Source organism: Orcinus orca, chromosome 15, assembly GCF_937001465.1.
Source record: "Orcinus orca chromosome 15, mOrcOrc1.1, whole genome shotgun sequence".
Lineage (NCBI taxonomy): Eukaryota > Metazoa > Chordata > Mammalia > Artiodactyla > Delphinidae > Orcinus > Orcinus orca.
In genome coordinates, this window is record NC_064573.1 from 83461880 (window position 1) to 83479452 (window position 17573).

General features: G+C 53.4%; 2 protein-coding genes across 6 annotated transcripts in view; one reads left to right on the forward strand and one right to left on the reverse strand.

The window, feature by feature from the left end:
• The window catches only part of DNAH10 (dynein axonemal heavy chain 10), a 147106-nt gene extending 133593 nt beyond the window's left edge, over positions 1–13513 (forward strand). Inside the window, exons 65-79 of one of the 3 annotated variants that reach the window (XM_033440734.2) lie at positions 200–473; positions 1963–2067; positions 2476–2630; positions 3173–3327; positions 4933–5116; positions 5784–5984; positions 6675–6884; positions 7020–7115; positions 7843–8014; positions 8623–8754; positions 8930–9141; positions 9233–9400; positions 11349–11529; positions 12465–12610; positions 13099–13513. In XM_033440734.2, coding sequence (XP_033296625.1) covers positions 200–473; positions 1963–2067; positions 2476–2630; positions 3173–3327; positions 4933–5116; positions 5784–5984; positions 6675–6884; positions 7020–7115; positions 7843–8014; positions 8623–8754; positions 8930–9141; positions 9233–9400; positions 11349–11529; positions 12465–12610; positions 13099–13245 — 2538 coding nt within the window. In that variant the 3' untranslated portion in view covers positions 13246–13513. The other 2 variants (XM_049698611.1, XM_049698610.1) reach the window with 2 other exon arrangements.
• A 788-nt stretch (positions 13514–14301) lies between these two features.
• CCDC92 (coiled-coil domain containing 92) overlaps positions 14302–17573 on the reverse strand; it is a 29714-nt gene continuing 26442 nt past the window's right edge. For all 3 annotated transcript variants that reach the window (XM_004276656.2, XM_033440744.2, XM_049698614.1), the window contains exon 4: positions 14302–15711. In XM_004276656.2, coding sequence (XP_004276704.1) covers positions 14933–15711 — 779 coding nt within the window. In that variant the 3' untranslated portion in view covers positions 14302–14932. The remainder of the gene's footprint in view (positions 15712–17573) is intronic.

Here is a 17573-nt window from a genome sequence, read left to right on the forward strand (position 1 = left end):
GGCACGGGGGCAGCGGGGGGTCGAGCCACAAATATATACCACATCTCGCGAGAGGCTGGGGGCCCTTCCTGTGAGCGCTGCATGGCTTTCTTGGCTGCCGCCCTCCCACCCCCCCCACCCCCCCCCCGCCTTCTTTCTCGCCTGTTTCGTATGTCTTCCTGGTTTCGGCTGTAAGTGGCAACGTGCGCCTCTTCTTCAGGTATCAGAGAAGCTCAAGCTGGCGGAGAAGACAGCCCTGGACATCGACAGGCTGCGGGATGGCTACCGGCCGGCCGCCCGGAGGGGAGCCATCCTGTTCTTTGCGCTGTCGGAGATGGCCCTGGTGAGCTCCATGTACCAGCACTCCCTGATCTCCTTCCTGGAGGTCTTCCGCTTGTCACTCAAGAAGTCGCTGCCTGACTCCATTCTTCTGAAGCGATTAAGGAACATCATGGACACGCTGACCTTCAACATCTATAACTATGGCTGCACAGGTGAGCACCTGTTCGCACCGATTTAGGACCGATGCACTCTGTGCGCTTCTGTCCGTGTGTCCAAATTTCCTCTTCTTATAAGGACACCAGTTGGGATTGCATGGGGGCCCTCCCTAACAGCCTCATTTTATTTTTTTAAATTAATTTGTATTGGCGTATAATTGATTTACAATGTTGTGTTAGTTTCAGGTGTACAGCAAAGTGAATCAGTTATACATATACATACCTCCACTCTTTTTTAGATTCATTACAGAGTATTGAGCAGAGATCCCTGTGCTATACAGCAGGTTCTTATCAGTTATCTATTTTATATACAGTCGTGTGTATATGTCAATCCCAATCTCCCAATTTATCCCTCCTCCTGCCCTTTCCCCCTTGGTAACCGTGAGTTTATTTTCTACATCTGTGACTCTATTTCTGTTTTGTAAATAGGTTCATTTGTACCATTTTTTTTTAGATTCCACATGTAAGCGATATCATATGATACTTGTCTTTCTCTGTCTGACTTACTTCACTCAGTATGACAATCTCTAGGTCCATCCATGTCGCTGCAAGTGGCATGATCTCGTTCTTGTTTATGCTGAGTAACCTAATCACCTCTTAGAGGCCCTGTCTCCAGCTCTGAGGTACTGGGTATTAAGGTGTCAACTTACAGATTTTGAGGGGGACACAGCTCAAAATTGTGTAGGGCAGGAAACAGGTTGAGGGCTATCCTATAGGGCTCACTTAAGTAACCAACCCTTCTAACACGTATAAGATAGAATTCACATCACACATTTTGACTTACATGGTTTTTTTTTTTCCGTTAGAAAAAAAAAAGAACTCTAATGTTTTGCGTCTTCCTATCCATAAAGAGTGTGTTGATGGAATGGGCTTACTCTGCAATAGAGATTGGCCAAATCTGTCCCACCGCCTGCTTTTGTAAATAAAGTTATATTGGCACACAGCCACACCCGTTTCTATACAGATCGTCCATGGCGGCTTTCACAGTACAATGGCAGAGTTGAGTAGTTATGACAGAGACTGTCTAGTCTGCAAAGCCGAGTCGATTTACTCTCTGGCCCTTTATAGAAAGTTTGTTAATACCTCTTCTCCACTGTAAGAACTTTTGCTTTGAGTCCGGCAAATGACCAGCACTTCATTCAGGAGGTGGCTCTGAACCTCCATCATACGGTCCTTCATCTGCTGGGGGGGGCACCCCCCCTCCTCTTCCCACGAGGGCGTGGTAAGTGCCGCCCGGAGACGTGACCATTGCAGATGCGTACGAGTGAGGGTCACTGCCCGTTGCATTTGTGGGCATGACGTGTCAGTTGAGCTCATAGTTTTTGCAGGTGTTCACGGACACCAAATGCAAAGACGGCTAAATGCAACTGACTGTGCAGTTGAGGTGCTTCAGTTCATTTCTCTGAAATTTAAGCGTGGTGTGCATGAGAAACCCTGGGTTTAAATGCATTTGTTTTATCCAGACCCATCTGTTGTTTCTCTTCAGGGTTGTTTGAGAGGCACAAGTTACTTTTTTCTTTCAATATGACTATCAAGATAGAACAAGCAGAGGGGAGAGTCCCCCAGGAAGAATTAGATTTCTTCTTAAAAGGTAACGAATTTGCCTCGTTTCATGCTTCCCGACTCCCTGGACCCATGTTGCACATGTGTATGAGTTTGTTCACCAAAACAACAGCAGAAATTTGCCTTCCTTAAAACTTGGCTTCCAATAGCACCGCTTTAGTAAATACCTCAGTTGACAGTTCCAGCCTCAGAGATAGTTCGAGTTAACTCAGAGCAGCCAGCCTCTGCCTTAAGGCTGCCCCGAGGCTGGAAGCCACGCCGAGCTTCCTGGCTGGAGTTACGGATGGTGACAGGGGAAGCCTAACCCTCTTCTCTTTCCAGCCCCCTTTTGAGAAGTGGATTTTCCCCAAAGTGAGGGAAGCCCAGGAATGGAGTTGCTTACTCTTCCCCGTGTGTTGGTGTCGGCTGTTTACTTCTCTTATCCTGTTGTGATTAGGAAACATTTCCCTGGAGAAAAGCAAACGGAGAAAACCCTGTGCTTGGTTGTCCGACCAGGGATGGGAAGATATCATTCTTTTATCAGAGATGTTTCCAGACAACTTTGGGACTCTTCCTGATGATGTGGAGAAACATCTGACTGTCTGGCAGGAGGTGAGCAAGTGTCCTCTTTCTCCTCCTTCCCTTCCCCGCATGTCAGTCATCTCCACACTCAATCTGTAGCCTAACTCCCTATGAGTTTGAAGATCTGCCTCTGAGTGGCTCGTGCAGAGTGTAGCCAATGCCCTCTAACTCCCTGGATGGAATTCTCCTTTATCTAGTTCAGCTAGTTTTGTGGGAGAACTATCTATCTATCTCTCCATCTGTCCATCCATCCATTTGTCCATCCATCCATCTGTCCATCTGCCTCTGTCTATCTGTCCATCCATTCATCCATTCATCCATCCATTCAAGAAACTTTGAGCATCTGTGGCTGGACCACGTCCCTTGATGGGCAGTGGGAATTCAACAGTCCGTAAGACTCAGTCCATCCCTTCCTAAAGTTCAGAGTTTGGGGGGTAGAAAATGACAGATCTGACTAGACGTGGCCTGTAGATTTCATCCCTTTACAGGGGCTCTTGGGACCTTCACATAAAAAGGGAGGCCTATATCATTTCTCAGTTGACGCCAGCATGAATGTTCTTTGCTTTTCCCAGTGGTATGACCTGGATTCACTTGAGCAGTTTCCATTCCCCCTGGGTTATGATGACAACATCACCCCTTTCCAGAAGTTGCTTATTTTGCGCTGTTTCCGTGTGGATCGGGTATATCGGGCCGTGACTGACTACGTGACTGTAACAGTGGGAGAGAAGTAAGTGAGCTGTTTGTGTTTGCTTGGCCCTTTCTGTGGGGTAGAATATCTAATGTCACCCCTTCCTGGACTCACGGATGGCAGTGGGTGGCCAGAGGGGACTGCCTTTGAGCATGATTCGGTAGCCACTCTAGAGCAGCGCTGTTTAAGAAAAATACAGTGTGAGTGACGTATGTCATTTCAAGTCTTCTGGTAGCCACATTCAAAAAGAAGCAGGTGAAATTAATTTTAATAACAGTTATCATAAGCATATAAAATATAATATATTCATATATAACAATATATTATACATATGTAATATTTACTAATAATAAGTAACTGTATTTAATTATTAAATGATACAAATGAACTTATTTACAAAACAGAAACAGACTCACAGACATAGAAAACCAATTTATGGTTACCAAAGGGGAAAGGGGAGGGGGAGGGATATATTAGGAATTTGGGAGTAAAATATACACACCACTATATATAAAATAGATAAACAACAAAGACCTACTGTATAGCACAGGGAACTCTACTCAATATTTTGTAATAACCTAGATGGGAAAAGAATCTGAAAAAGAATATATATTTATATTATAACTGAATCACTTTGCTGTACACCTGAAACTAACACAACATTGTAAATCAACTATACGTCAATGAAAAAAGTAAATTTATAAAAAAGGAAACAGTCAAAATTAATTTTAATAACAATCATCATAAGTTATATTATATATATTAATACATCATATCATATAAATATTATGTATTAATAGTTAATTATATTTAACTCAAATATTAAAATACTATCTCAGCATGTAATGGATTGAGATATTTGGCATATTTTTTGATGCCAAGGCTTTAAAATCCTGTGTGAATTCACACGTGCAGCTCATCTCAGTTTGCACTCGCCACACTTCAACTGCTCGGTAGCCACACGTGCCTCATGGCTCCCGTATTGGTAGCTCTGGAATCGGGGGCGAGGCCGGATGGGTAACTTAGGGTGACAAACTCAAATCTGCCTCCACGGCCGGCGGGCGATGGAGAGGACTGGGCGTGGCTGGATGAGGACTCGGGCCCACTGGAGAGGTCAAGCCCTGGCCAGCAGCCCCTGAACTCCTGCTGACTGATGCCAGGTGGCGGCGGGGACCCAGATCTCTGACTCTTCAACGGAAACTAGAAATGTGGATTTCTACATGAAATCTCTCAGTCGTTATGTGCTGGCAACTAACTTTTTAAAAATCTCGAGATGCAGGCTGTTCAGGACACGCCTGTGGAGCCGCCGGTGTGGGACCTCTGGGTTCGGTGCCCAGGGCACGTGCACCTGGAAGGCCGGCTTGTCAGGAGGCATGCAGCTCAGTACAAGTCTCCTGAACCACCCAACCCGGATGTACTGGGCTGTGCGGAGAGGTCCCCATCACCCAGGAGCTTATTACCGTCCAGTGAACGAGATGTGTGTAACACCTGGATTCCAAAACAAGGAAGGCTGAGCAAAGAGCCATACCAGAGGGACAGTCAGAAGGTTCTGGACACTGGGAGGAAGAGTGCTGGTCGGACTGGCTGGCCCCTGCCTGGCGCTGTCCTCCCGGGCACGTTTCCCAGTCGTGTTTCTTTCCCCAGGTACGTGCAGCCTCCGGTGATCAGCTTTGAAGCCATCTTTGAGCAGAGCACACCCAACTCGCCCATTGTGTTTATCCTGAGTCCTGGCTCTGACCCTGCCAGTGACCTTATGAAATTAGCCGAGCACAGCGGTTTTGGAGGGAACCGCCTCAAATTCCTTGCCATGGGTCAAGGTCAAGAAAAGGTAAATTGTTGTTGGAGGGAACAAGCCCTAAACGTGGGTGAGGTCACCGGCCCCTGTTAGGAATGAATTAACGAATGTTTGGCTTTAAGCCAAGAGTACCGACCCCCCCCCCCACACACCCATACACCCACACCCACCCACACACACACACACACACACACACACACGAGTGCCATGCATTTCCGGTCTACGGAGCAGTACTCACATGTCACAGCAATGACAGTGTGAACAGTAGTATAGTTCTAGAGCTAACCTGCTGTGATTGCCCAGCCTGGTACCGTCGGTGTGTTCTGCTGTTTCCAAAGCCCTTTCACATCCAGTCTTGGCTCCCTCAGCCCTTGCAAGAGCCGCGTTTCGGATCAGGGCTCTCACTGCCCCAGTGGCAAGGCCAACTGGTCAGGGGGCAGGTGCCACTGAGTCCGAGGTTGGAGCTCTGGGGGCTGAGGGAGGCCAATGAGTGCAGCCCAGCGGACCCCGGTGGCCCCGCAGGAAGTCTAAAGGGTTGCTTCTTCACAGGCTCCCTCTGTAGCTCTGGGACCGCTGGCTCCTCTGTGGCTTCTGTTGCAGTGGCCAGTAGTTTCCTGGTGCTTGCAGCGGGTCTCTGGGAGAGCACAGGGTGGTGCGGCAGTGGGACGCCGACGCTTCCTTTCTGTCTCTGTCGGAGCAGGTGGCCCTACAGCTGCTGGAGATGGCGGTGGCTCGAGGGCAGTGGCTGATGCTGCAGAACTGCCATCTCCTGGTCAAGTGGCTGAAGGATCTGGAGAAGTCCCTGGAGAGGATCACCAAGCCCCACCCCGACTTCCGCCTGTGGCTCACCACGGACCCCACCGAGGGCTTTCCCATCGGGATCCTGCAGAAGTCCTTGAAGGTCTGGCAGCAGGACAGACAGACGTGCCCACGGCTCGGTTCCTTACCTCACTCCCGTTTTGCTGTGTGCATGTGTGTGTTTAGGATAGAGTTGGACACCCCCGCCTTTCCCAGTTCCATTTCTCCCTCTCCCTTCAGAGGTAAGCACTGTCCGGATAGGGTGACAATTATCGGGTGACAGTGTTGACTCCCAGGCCCATCTTTATCACTTCTGCATGTCCTCAAAACAATTTCTGGGTTAGTTTTCATGGCCTTCACATTTATCCTTTTCAACTCTAATGATCGGCCCTCCCACAGCCCGCAGAACTGGAGTGAGTGCTTGTGTGTGTAAGTTTCAAGGAGTTTGCCTGCCCTGTTTAATTTAGTCTCTGGGAACATTGTGGGGAATGGTTTCATCATCTCTCTCTTCCTCCAGGACAGGCAGAGGGAAAAGCTTAGCTACTTCTGTTTTACACTTGAGGACCCCATGGATCAGAGGAGGTTAAAAGAGCCTTCCTGGGGTCACTCGATGAGTCAGGGCAGAGCTGGAACAACGTCTAGTTTTTAACTCATTCACGTGGGCCCTTGGGAATAGGGAAGATAGCTTTGCAAGGACGGAGGGAAAAGCCAAGACGACTGCAGTCTGCACACCCTTCAGAGCCCTGCTCGGGGGCCTGGGGTTTCCGTCACCATCGGTCTTTGCCTCCAACAGGTTGTCACCGAGCCACCCAACGGGCTGAAACTCAACATGAGAGCCACGTACTTCAAGATCTCTCCTGAGAAGCTGGACCAGTGTCCACACCCTGCTTTCAAGTCCCTGGTCTACGTGTTGGCGTTCTTCCATGCTGTGGTGCAGGAGAGGAGAAAGTTCGGGAAGATCGGGTGGAACGTGTACTACGACTTCAACGAGTCTGACTTCCAGGTGAAGAGGCGGCTACTGCCTCTCCCGGGGGACACTCCTTCCTTCGTTGTTCCTGCCGACGTTTTCAGAAAACAGTCAGAACGCGAATGACTTTATGGGTTTTCGGTTACCCAGGCCCGTTCCTCCTCTTTGCAGGTCTGCATGGAAATTCTGAACACATACTTAACAAAAGCTTTCCGGCAGCACGACCCTCGGATCCCGTGGGGCAGCCTCAAGTACCTAATCGGGGAGGTAGGAGCATCCTGGGTACCTGCTGCAGGCCCCCTGGGGCGGGCTGGGCTGTGGCCTGGTGCCCCTGGTCCATGGCCCCCGAGTCTTCTGGGACTCCCCTCTTGCTGCTGCCCATCAGCTGAAGGCCCTTGGGTCTCTGTGAAACACCACCCCCCCCGCGCCCCGGTTCGTCACCCTGTTATTCTTTGTCCTAAGTGAGCGACCGTCACCTGGGCGTTTGGACTCATCGCCCTGGGGACTCCTGTTCCTCGCTGAGGATGCCTCAGGCACGTCATGGGAGCCCTGCTTCTGTTCGGCGGGCCTGGAGGTCCACTCTGGAGGCCACGGCCTTATACAGCGCTCGTGGGAAAGCTTCCCCGGAGGCCTGTGTGTGGCTCAAACAGAGACATCACTGTTCCAAAGACAAAAGCGGCTGCTGGCTCCTTGGGTTGTTTTGTTTGCTCGTTCGCTGTGTTTTGGGGAGTTGGCCAGTTGCACACTGGCTCCCAGCATTTCATGAGGACTGCTATCACCTTGGGCTCTATGAGTCTGCACACGAGCCCTCTTGTATAGAGTGGCCCGAAGCCTGTGCAAGTCAGCACGGTTTGAGCTGTACAGTGGCCGGGCGGCAGGAGTCTCTCTAAGGGCGCATCCGGGCTTGACCCTGGACTGTCCGCTGGGCCTGGAGCCTCAGGGCCCACCCCGTAGGTTCTGGGTCCCGGCCGGCTCTCACTCCCTGTCATGTCAGGTCATGTACGGAGGACGGGCCATCGACAGCTTTGACCGGCGCATCCTGACCATCTACATGGATGAATACCTGGGGGACTTCCTTTTCGATACTTTCCAGCCATTCCACTTTTTCCGGAACAAGGAAGTGGACTACAAAATCCCCACGGGGGATGTCAAGGAAAAATTTGTTGGTGAGATTTCTCAGCCATCAGGAAGTATGCAGACGTTTTATTCTAAGGGAGCCCGTACATTTCAGCTCTTCTGGTTTCTGTGGTTGGCTTGATGCTTCTGACCCCTTCCCTGGTGGGACTCTTTGACGGTTCGGGGGTGTTTTCTTATGCCTTTTAGCGGGGCCCAGTGGGCTCTTCCTAGCCTCAGAGCTGATGGAGTTAGTTCAGACTTCCTGTCCTGGAATGATGGTAAATATATCAGAGTCTCCCTGGAAGGGCAGAGTGGCCCCTGGGAAAGTCACTGAGCCATTTTCATAAAAGATACACGTAGAGGAAGTTCCCTGGTGGCCCAGTGGTTAGGGCTCTGCACTTTCACTGCTGTGGGCCTGGGTTTGATCTCTGGTTGGGGAATTGAGATCCCGCAAGCCGCGAGGCATGGCAAAAAAAAAAAAAAAAAAAAGATGCACACAGGCCTGTATTGGGCATGGCGGTGTAGAATTCTTATTTTAAAAGCACGTCACCCTCTCGGAGGTGGAACGTAGGCTAACGTGTGTGGGGACCTCGAGGCTATGGGCCCTCGGGAATCGGAGGTGGCATGGCAGTGTAACCGCTGTTCTCTCCCATTACAGAAGCCATTGAGGCCCTCCCTCTGGCCAACACGCCTGAAGTGTTTGGGCTGCACCTCAACGCTGAGACTGGATATTACACTCAGGCAGCTCGAGACATGTGGTCTCACCTGCTGGAGCTGCAGCCTCAGACGGGTAAAGTCCCCTGCAGAGGACTGTGCCCATCGGACTGGGGACAAAGGGCATTGGCGCAAAGTGCTGCTTCGGGTTCTGATAGCTTCCGTACCGTTGGTGCCCTTCTGAGAGCCAGAAGGCACCCCAGTCCTGTGCTCAGATGCCTTGCTCTCTCTGAAAAGTGTCCTGATTTCAGGGGAATGCAGCACCGCCATCAGCCGAGATGATTACACTGGCCATGTGGCCAAGGACATAGCAAACAAGATGCCCAAAGTCTTTGACTTGGACCTGGTCAGGAAGCAGCTGGGGATGGTCGCCTCCCCTACCTCAGTGGTGCTCCTGCAGGAGCTGCAGCGCTTCAACAAGCTTGTCATACGGATGTCCGCGTCCCTGGCTGAACTTCAGAGGGTAAGCCTGTTCCTCGAGTGCAAATTCCTGCCTCGGTGGAGTGCTGGGTTTTCCGCTAGTCTTGCCTGACTGCTCTTGATTCTATAAACAGGCCTTGGCTGGAGAAGTTGGGATGAGCAGTGAATTAGATGATGTAGCCAGGTCCCTCTTTCTTGGGCAAATCCCTAATATCTGGAGAAAGCTTGCCCCTGACACCTTAAAGTCCCTCGGAAACTGGATGCCCTACTTCCTGCGGAGGTTCAGCCAGTACACGACGTGGGTGAGTGAGAGGCAGCGGTCTGCTTGCTGGTTCAAGGCTTGGCCTGGACCCCCTCAAACCACTTCCCGACTCCTTCTCCCCTCCCCAGTGGTACCTGTGTCAGGAGCTGACTGGGTGCTCTGGAAATGGTCTCGGACTCTGCAAGCGTATCTGTTTTTTTTTTTCCTTTTCTCCCTTCCCCCCTCCCTTCCTTCCTCCCTTCCTCGGGGGCTTCCCTGGTGGCGCAGTGGTTAAGGATCTGCCTGCCAATGCGGGGGACACGGGTTCAAGCCCTGGTCGGGGAAGATCCCACATGCCGCGGAGCAGCTAAGTCCGTGCGCCACAACTACTGAGTCTGCTCTCTAGAGCCCTCGAGCCACAACTACTGAGCCCGCGTGCCACAACAACCGAAGCCTGCACGCCTAGAGCCCGTGCTCCCCAACAAAGAGAAGCCACCGCAAGGAAGAGTAGCCCCTGCTCGCCGCAGATAGAGAAAGCTCATGCACAGCAACGAAGACCCAACCCAGCCAAAAATAAATAAATTAAATAAATATATTTAAAAAAGAAAGACTTTGAAGCATACTATGCCCAACTTGATTTATCCATCCAAGAGTCTGTCTTGGCAATTGTTCCATCTAAGTACATCTAGACGTCATTCCTTCTAGGCTCCTCCGTCTCACAGATATCCTGTATCCTTTCCCCTGATGGATATTTAGGTGGTTACCATTGGTTTTTTGTTCTCTTTTTGGATTTTTTGTTTTGCTAGTACGAACAACATTCTGGTGCACATGCCTTTGGAGACTCATATGAGTATATTCCATGGGTACAATGGAAGAGTTGGATCCGAGTGTGTGCATTTTAAATTCTGACAGCTCTTGTCAGATGGTTTTCTAGAGAACTTGAAACCACAGCGTACGAGAACGATTATTTCCTCACCTCTCTGCAACATGGTGTGTTCTTAATACTTTGGATCTTTCTCTCCTTCGTAGGCAAAAGGTAACATCAACTATGTTGGTTGTGTACTTCTTTAATTATGGTGAGGCTGAGTGTATTTGACACGTTTATAGACATTTTGTGTTTTTCTGTGAACTGTCTTTGTATCTTGATTTCATTTTTATCAAGTTCTCCACCTTTTTTAAAAAAATTATTTATTTTTGGCTGCGTTGGGTCTTCGTTGCTGCGCGCGGGCTTAGTCTAGTTGCGGTGAGCGGGGGCTACTCTTCGTTGCGGTGCTCAGGCTTCTCCGGTGGCTTCTCTTGTCGCAGAGCCTGGGCTCTAGGCGCGCGGGCTTCAGTAGTTGTGGCTTAGTTGCTCCGCGGCATGTGGGATCTTCCCGTGGGATCAAACCCGTGTCCCCTGCATTGGCAGGCAGATTCTTAACCACTGCGCCACCAGGGAAGCCCCTCAAGTTCTCCACCTTCTAAAATTGGTTTTTAAGAGGTCTTTGTACATCAAGGGAATTAAGTCTTTTGTCTGCTGGTGTTACAGATATTTCCCCAGCTTGCCTTAAGCGTTTTGATTCTGTGGTATTTTTTCCATAGGAAAGTTTTACATTTTAATGTAGTCAAAGAGATCAGTCTTGTCTTTTATGGCTTCTGGGTTTTGTATTCCCCACTCCAAGATTCTGAAAACATTCACTGGAGATTTGTACTTTTGTGGTTTATTTATTTAGTTTAGTTTAGTTTTTATTTTTTTGGCCGCGCTGCGCGGCATGCGGGATCCTAGTTCCCGGACCAGGGATCGAACCCGCGCCCCCTGCAGTGGAAGCGCTGAGTCTGCATGTGGTGTATTTTCTATATTTAAATCTTGGCTGCACCTGGAGTTTGGTGATCCCGCTTGTTTTTCCCAGTGGGCTGCCAGTTGTCCCAACACCATCTTCCTGCCCCTAACGTGAACTACATCTTTTGTCAGCTTTGCCCCTGGCATTGGATGGCGCCCCAGGCTCTCACCAGCTGCCTTCTCTCCCCAGGTCACCGAGAGTGAGCCCAGTGTGATGTGGCTCTCGGGGCTGCACATCCCAGAATCCTACCTCACGGCCCTGGTGCAGGCCACCTGCCGGAGGAACGGCTGGCCGCTGGACCGCTCCACCCTGTTCACGCAAGTGACCAAGTTCCAAGATGCAGACGAAGTGAATGAGCGGGCGGGACAAGGTACGGCCAGCTCCCTGCGGCTTCACGGCCTCTCATGTAGGGTCTCCCTCCCCAAGCTACCCTCAGAAGGGCTGAGCACAGTGTGGGCCCGGAAAGTCAGACTGCTGCAAATACTGGCCATGTTTGTGTGCTGTCCACGTGGGGCTTGACGTCTCTGAGGGTGAGTCCAGGTGTTTCTTTTCCAGTTTTTCCATTGAGACGTGGGCTGATGTCAGGGGAGAGCTGAGCCACACTCGCCCAGCTTGTCTGTGGGAAATGGGCTACTAGGTTAGAAAGAACTGGATCGCCAGGTGGCTTCCCTGGAACCCATGAGGGCCCGGGGGCATGGTAGCCAGAGAGCAGGATGGGCCAGGTGGGAACCGTTCAACTGTGCTATAACATCAAGTCCCTTAGACACTGGTTACTGGCTGTGTGAGCTGCGGCTGGAAACTGTGGTTTCCCGGGGGGTCGTGTCTTAGAGGACATCTCGCTGCAAGCACAAAAGCCCTCTTCAGCTAGCTTAGGGAGAGGGGGTTTATGGTGAACATTGTGGAGCGCTCAGTCCTCTTTGTAGAAGGCCAGCGAGGTCTCAGAGGGACCGGCAGTGTTGGGGTGGCCATGGTGCCAGCTGACTCTGGGGCCTGAGGCCAGTTAAGTCTGTGGGCCTTCGTGCCACATTGCTGGGGAGAGGCGACCACCCCTCTTCCATGGCGCTGTGGCCGTATGGAGGGTCACGGGGTCTCCAGGGTGTCCCATCTGGGCTCTACAAAAGGAAAGTGGGCGGGGTAGAAATGGTGGCCACCCCTCTTGGGAAAAGGCGGGGGCTGTGTATGGGGAAGGAGAATCAGTTAGTTACCCTTTTGTTTGTCCATATGCGCATCTGCTAGAGCTGCCGAATGCTGGGCAGAATGACACTTGCCTCCGCCTAAGTGCGGCTCTCTTCCTGGTGCCTCTAGGATGCTTTGTCTCAGGACTCTATCTAGAAGGCGCTGACTGGGATGTAGAAAAAGGATGTCTTATCAAGAGCAAATCCAAGGTGCTGGCCGTCAACCTGCCGGTCGTGAAGATCATCCCCACTGAAGCCCATCGCCTCAAACTGCAGGTGAAAGGCCGACGCCTGCCCCATTTCCCCTCTTCTCCTCTGACTGGAGTTAGACACCAGGTGGTTTCCAAGAGTCTTGCCTTTTAGCACAGGGGCTCTTAACCTTTCAGGGCTGGGGGAAGCCTTTGAGCCACGTCCCGGGGGAACAATGCATGCGTGCGCGTGCGTGTGTGCAGAGCCTTGCGGGGGCGGCACGGGTTCAAGGTTGGAGGCTGTGGCCCAGACCAGCTTGAGGAGCGACTCCTCCCTTCTGGTGAAATTCTGCGCTCATTGCGTGGATCGGAAGGTAGCTACATCCGGTGTGGACGGCAGGCGCCCCTGCAGGACGGCCTGCTCTGCTGGCCGACCCCGCTTCTCATGGGTGTCAGCAGAGCCCGGCACCTCGCGGGGCCCCTCCGCACCCGTAGCGCTTAGACGAGCCTTCGCCCTCCCCGGGACCCGCGCGCCCCTCTGCCCGCGCCGGCACCTCACGCCCCTTTCCCGTTCAGAACACTTTCCGGACACCCGTCTACACCACCTCCATGAGAAGGAACGCCATGGGGGTCGGCTTGGTTTTTGAAGCCGATCTCTTTACCACGAAGCACATTTCTCACTGGGTCCTGCAAGGGGTATGCCTCACCCTGAATTCTGATTAACCCTCTGGGTGAAGAAAACGGCACGAGATTCTAAGTCTGTGGCCGGCAACGGATGTGCTGGGAATTCGTGAAGACGCATCATCTGCTGTCACTTCTTGGGGCCTCTCGAGGCAGGAGGGGGGTTGACACTGATTTTTTTCTTTCATTTGAAATCAGCCATTTATATATGTCTTTCCATATAAGTTAACCTGAATGGTTTTATTTTTTTTAACTTTAAAAAAAAGGATTCTGTGGTATTCAAAAAGTAAATTCAACAAGAGCATTTTAAGACGTGTCGAGTTTGCTTTTCCTTCTCAGGGGAACCACTTAAGCAAAACTGCCTGCATGTCGATGGCACAAGTGAGAATTCTAACGTAAATTGTCAAAGGTGGTTTTTTTGATGGTCCAGGTCTCTTTCAGCAGACGCCTCTCTGGAGCGAGGGCTGCGTGCTGGGGCGCGGGGTAGAAGGCCGAGGCTGCTGCGCGGAGGCAGCAGGGCCCCCGTCCCTGGGCTGATGAGGCCGGAGTCACCCACACCCTTCCAGAACTCTCCAGCCCGGCTCCCCGGGCGCTGGCCTGGCAGCGTGTGGGTGAGGGTGCTGAGCCTGGTGTTTTGATTCCTGCGTGAGGCTGTGAGGGGTTGGGTGCAGACGAAGAACCTGAAGGACCGGCGGCTACCCGGCGTCCCTTCCTCCTGCGCCCCTGGGGCTACTCCGGCCTGGCCCGGCCGGGGGCGAGGAGCGGCTTTACCCGGCGAGGGAGGAACGGGGCTGGGCTGAGCTGAGCGCTAGCGGGACACGAGGGCGAGGCCAGTCACGGGGACAACTGGCTTTTGCTAGAACTTCCGAGGCGCAGAACGTTCTAAGGGATGGCTCAGGGCAGTGAGCCACGGCAGGGGACTCGTCTTTCCGGAAGTGAACCCCAGCCCGGGACGCACCCCTGGGTGAGCCCACTGTCAGGGCAGCGGTTACTGGGGGCGAGGGGCAGAAGCGGGCGCTATTTCTTTCCCTCCCACTGTTCCCCGCCCCCCAGGCCCACCCTCGGGTGGTTTAATAAAAGACACAGAACAGAAAGAAGGCAGGTTTAGAAAATAAAGTTTGTTGGGATCTTGAACATTTTGGATAAAACTAACAAAAAACAACACATTCAGGTCGTGGTGATATGAGGAGTGACGTCATCTTATTTAGTTCCCGTGACTTAACATACATCTGCTCGGTTATCCGTGCCGCCCCCGGGGGAGGGTGTGTCGGGAGGTTACGGGGGTCTCCTGGAGGGAGCAGGGCTGCTCCGGACAGGCCGCCCTGGAAACGGGAGGGATGAGGTCAAGGTCGTTATGTGTTGCTCCGACTTTATAATTAGGCGTGTGACTATCTGATGTCGTTAACGTCGAGCAGCGGCGCAGCCTGCGGCCCGTGCTTTCTCCGCGAGCGCGCTGAGATTCCGCGGAGCCGGGCTGGAAGCAAGCGAGTCGGCACACAGGTGTTTGGCCGCAGCGATTAGTAAGTACGGATTCCGTAGCAGGGACACGATCGTGTTTCGGTGTCGGTCAGAGGGCAGGGGGAGCAGGAGAATAATCTGTTGACAGGCGTGAAAACAATTCGGCATGCATGGGAATTGAAAAAGAAAAGAAACAGAGGAGGTGCGGCTGAGTTTTTCCTAGGAGTGATCACAGTGCCTCGAGAGCGCGGAGAAGGGTCGCGGGGGGCCTTCACACAGTTCTGTCCGTCCCTGAGTGCTTCCTCGCCACCTTGCCGCCTCCGTTCACCTGGTCCACCGCCAGCGTCTCCACCTCGGGCGGGGCCTGCGCCGGGGTCGCGTGGTGGATGCGGTGCGCCACGCCCACGTGCGCCCTGTGCGGCTTCTCGCGGGCGGGGCTGGGCTGCTCGCCGGCGCTGCGGTCCGAGGCGATGGGGGGGATGACGAGGGGCCGCTCCTTGACGAGGTGGACCTCGGCCGACTCCCTGGCCAGCAGGAACGGGGTGGGGTCGGGCATGGCGTCCACCGGCTCCCGCAGAAGCAGTTTCCGGCTCTCGGCCCCGAATCTGTAGACCTCCTCGAACTCCGGGTGCAGCGGGGCCGAGAGGCTCTTCTTCATGCGGCGCCGCGGCGTCTCGGGCAGCCTGTCCTTGGGCGGGGCCGGCTTGTAGCTGGCCAGCGCGGGGCTGCCGGCCGGGCTGCCGTCCGAGGTGCCGCCGGAGCTCAGGAGCTTCCTCTTGGTGGCGTGCAGCTGCGACGTCAGGTAGGCGATGGTGCCGGCGCGCTGCTCCAGCTCGCTGCTCAGCGCGCCCAGCTTGTGGCTCTTCACCTTCAGCTCCTCCAGGTACCGCCTCTCGCGCTCCTTGATGCTGTTCTCCAGCACGACGACCATCGCGCTCTTCTGCTCCAGCTCGGTCAGCAGCTCGTTGTTCTCGTCCTCCTTCAGCTTCAGCTGCGCCTCCAGGTCTTCACATCTTTTCTTGAGTTCGCTGCTTCTAGAAGAGCCGTCTCCTGGAAGGCCAAGCCGAGGGGGCGGAGTGAGAACCCGAGGGCAGGGCGGCCAGGCCCTGGGGGGCAGGGAGACCTTCTGTGCGGGGATCGGGGGTCTAGGCCGGCCTCCCCTCCCCACGGTGGCGGTTCCCCTGGCCAAGATGGGTGCGGTGCCCACAGGCCACACGGAGGGTAGGACCCCCATCGCTCGTGCCACCTCCGTGTCCTCTCCCCCCAGGAAAAGGTGGGAGATCAGGCGGTCTTTGAGGCCCCATCCAGCTCTCCAGCTTATTGCATAAAAGGATGTCTCCAAATTTCAAAAATGCTGACGTTAAAATGGGCAATTTCAGAGTATTAGACCTCTCCAAAGGCTGAGGATTAAACTGTTAGCAGAGCCATCTGTCTGCGCCATTCCAAGCACGGTTTGGAAACGCAAATGTAGACTTCCTTTATGTCTAGAGCACCAAAGCTCTGAAATTGCGGAGGAGGCTGGATGCCAGGCTGCCACCTTTCCCCCGACACGGGTCCCCTGTCTGCATCTCTCAGCATGGCATCCTTGGGCCTGAGTTCAGGCCCTACCTTGGTCCTTGGCCTGCCCCTAACACCACACAGGCCGCCCTTCGGCAAGACTCTCCCTGGCTGTGCTCGCGCTGTGCAGGGCGGCTGAACGGGGCGGGTGGTCCGTGAAGGTAGGAGGCCCTGGTGGTGAGGCCAGAACCAGTGTTTGTGGGTGCCTCTCAGATGAGGATGCGGGTTCAGGGATGTCAGAGAAGCTGCCGAACGGCTCCTCTGAGAGCCGCGTCTGCGTGTGCTTCCACCCCTGGGCGGGGCACCAGGCCCACCTGAGAGGCTTGCGCTCTGCCCCCCACAGGAGATGCCCCATGCCAGCTGTCACCACGAGCCCCTGATGAGGGGCCGGGTTGGTGGGCGGGTGGCCTTGGGACTCAGGGCCGAGAACCACGTCTGGAGAGGATATAGGGCAAGAATGGTGTTTCTACAGATTAGCGTGGGCTCAGAGGGGACAGGAAGTAAGGACAGCCTGATTTCGGTGACATGGATGGCGGGGTGCGGGCTGGAGTCCCCGACTGGAGGTGGCCATCCTGCTCTCCTGAACCCCGTCCCCAGGCCCCTCATCCACCGCACACAGGAAAAGGGGGTCCTGGCTCCCGGAAGGCACACTTAGGAGACGTGGCACGGGTGGCACAGATGGAACGTCAGTGCTGGACGGTGCTCTCGGGCTCAGGGGAACGGTCACGAGGACCTAGACACGCTCATGAATAGTTGCTGCTCGTGTGAGGCCTGTTTAGAAAAAAGTCATCTCGACTCAAATGCGGTTTCTACACTTTTAAAAGCCTCACCCTGTTCTGGGGAGCAGCTATTTGGGACAGGCCACAGAGGCCCCAGCTTCTGTCTCCTCTGCTCCAGCTGCCATCAGGCTGATAGTTTTGGGGGTCCCTGAGGATTCTGGTTTTGGGGGAGCATTTCTGGGACTAGAGTCTAGAGAAAGACCTTCAGCGCTGCTCTGGGGGCCACCCAGTCATGTGACCCCTCGCTCAACCAGTCTGTAGAGAGCACACACTTTGTGCCAGGTCCTGTGCTAAGCTTCACGGACACAGAGGAGGTGGGACCCCGCTCCATCTCCTCTTTCCTTCCGGTTTAAATCACATCTATTTCTTGATTACAGAAGGGACACATACTCACTGTAAAAAATCAGAAAACCCAGAAGAACACAGAGCAGGCATTCCAAGTACGTGTGTCGATCAGAAGGAAATAAAAGCACTCACCCCTCCCACCCCACCGACACACCGAGGGGTCCAAACTGCCCTCCCACCTTTTCTCAGAGAGCCCTGGTCACACGTGCAACTCTTCACAGCAAGTGTGTT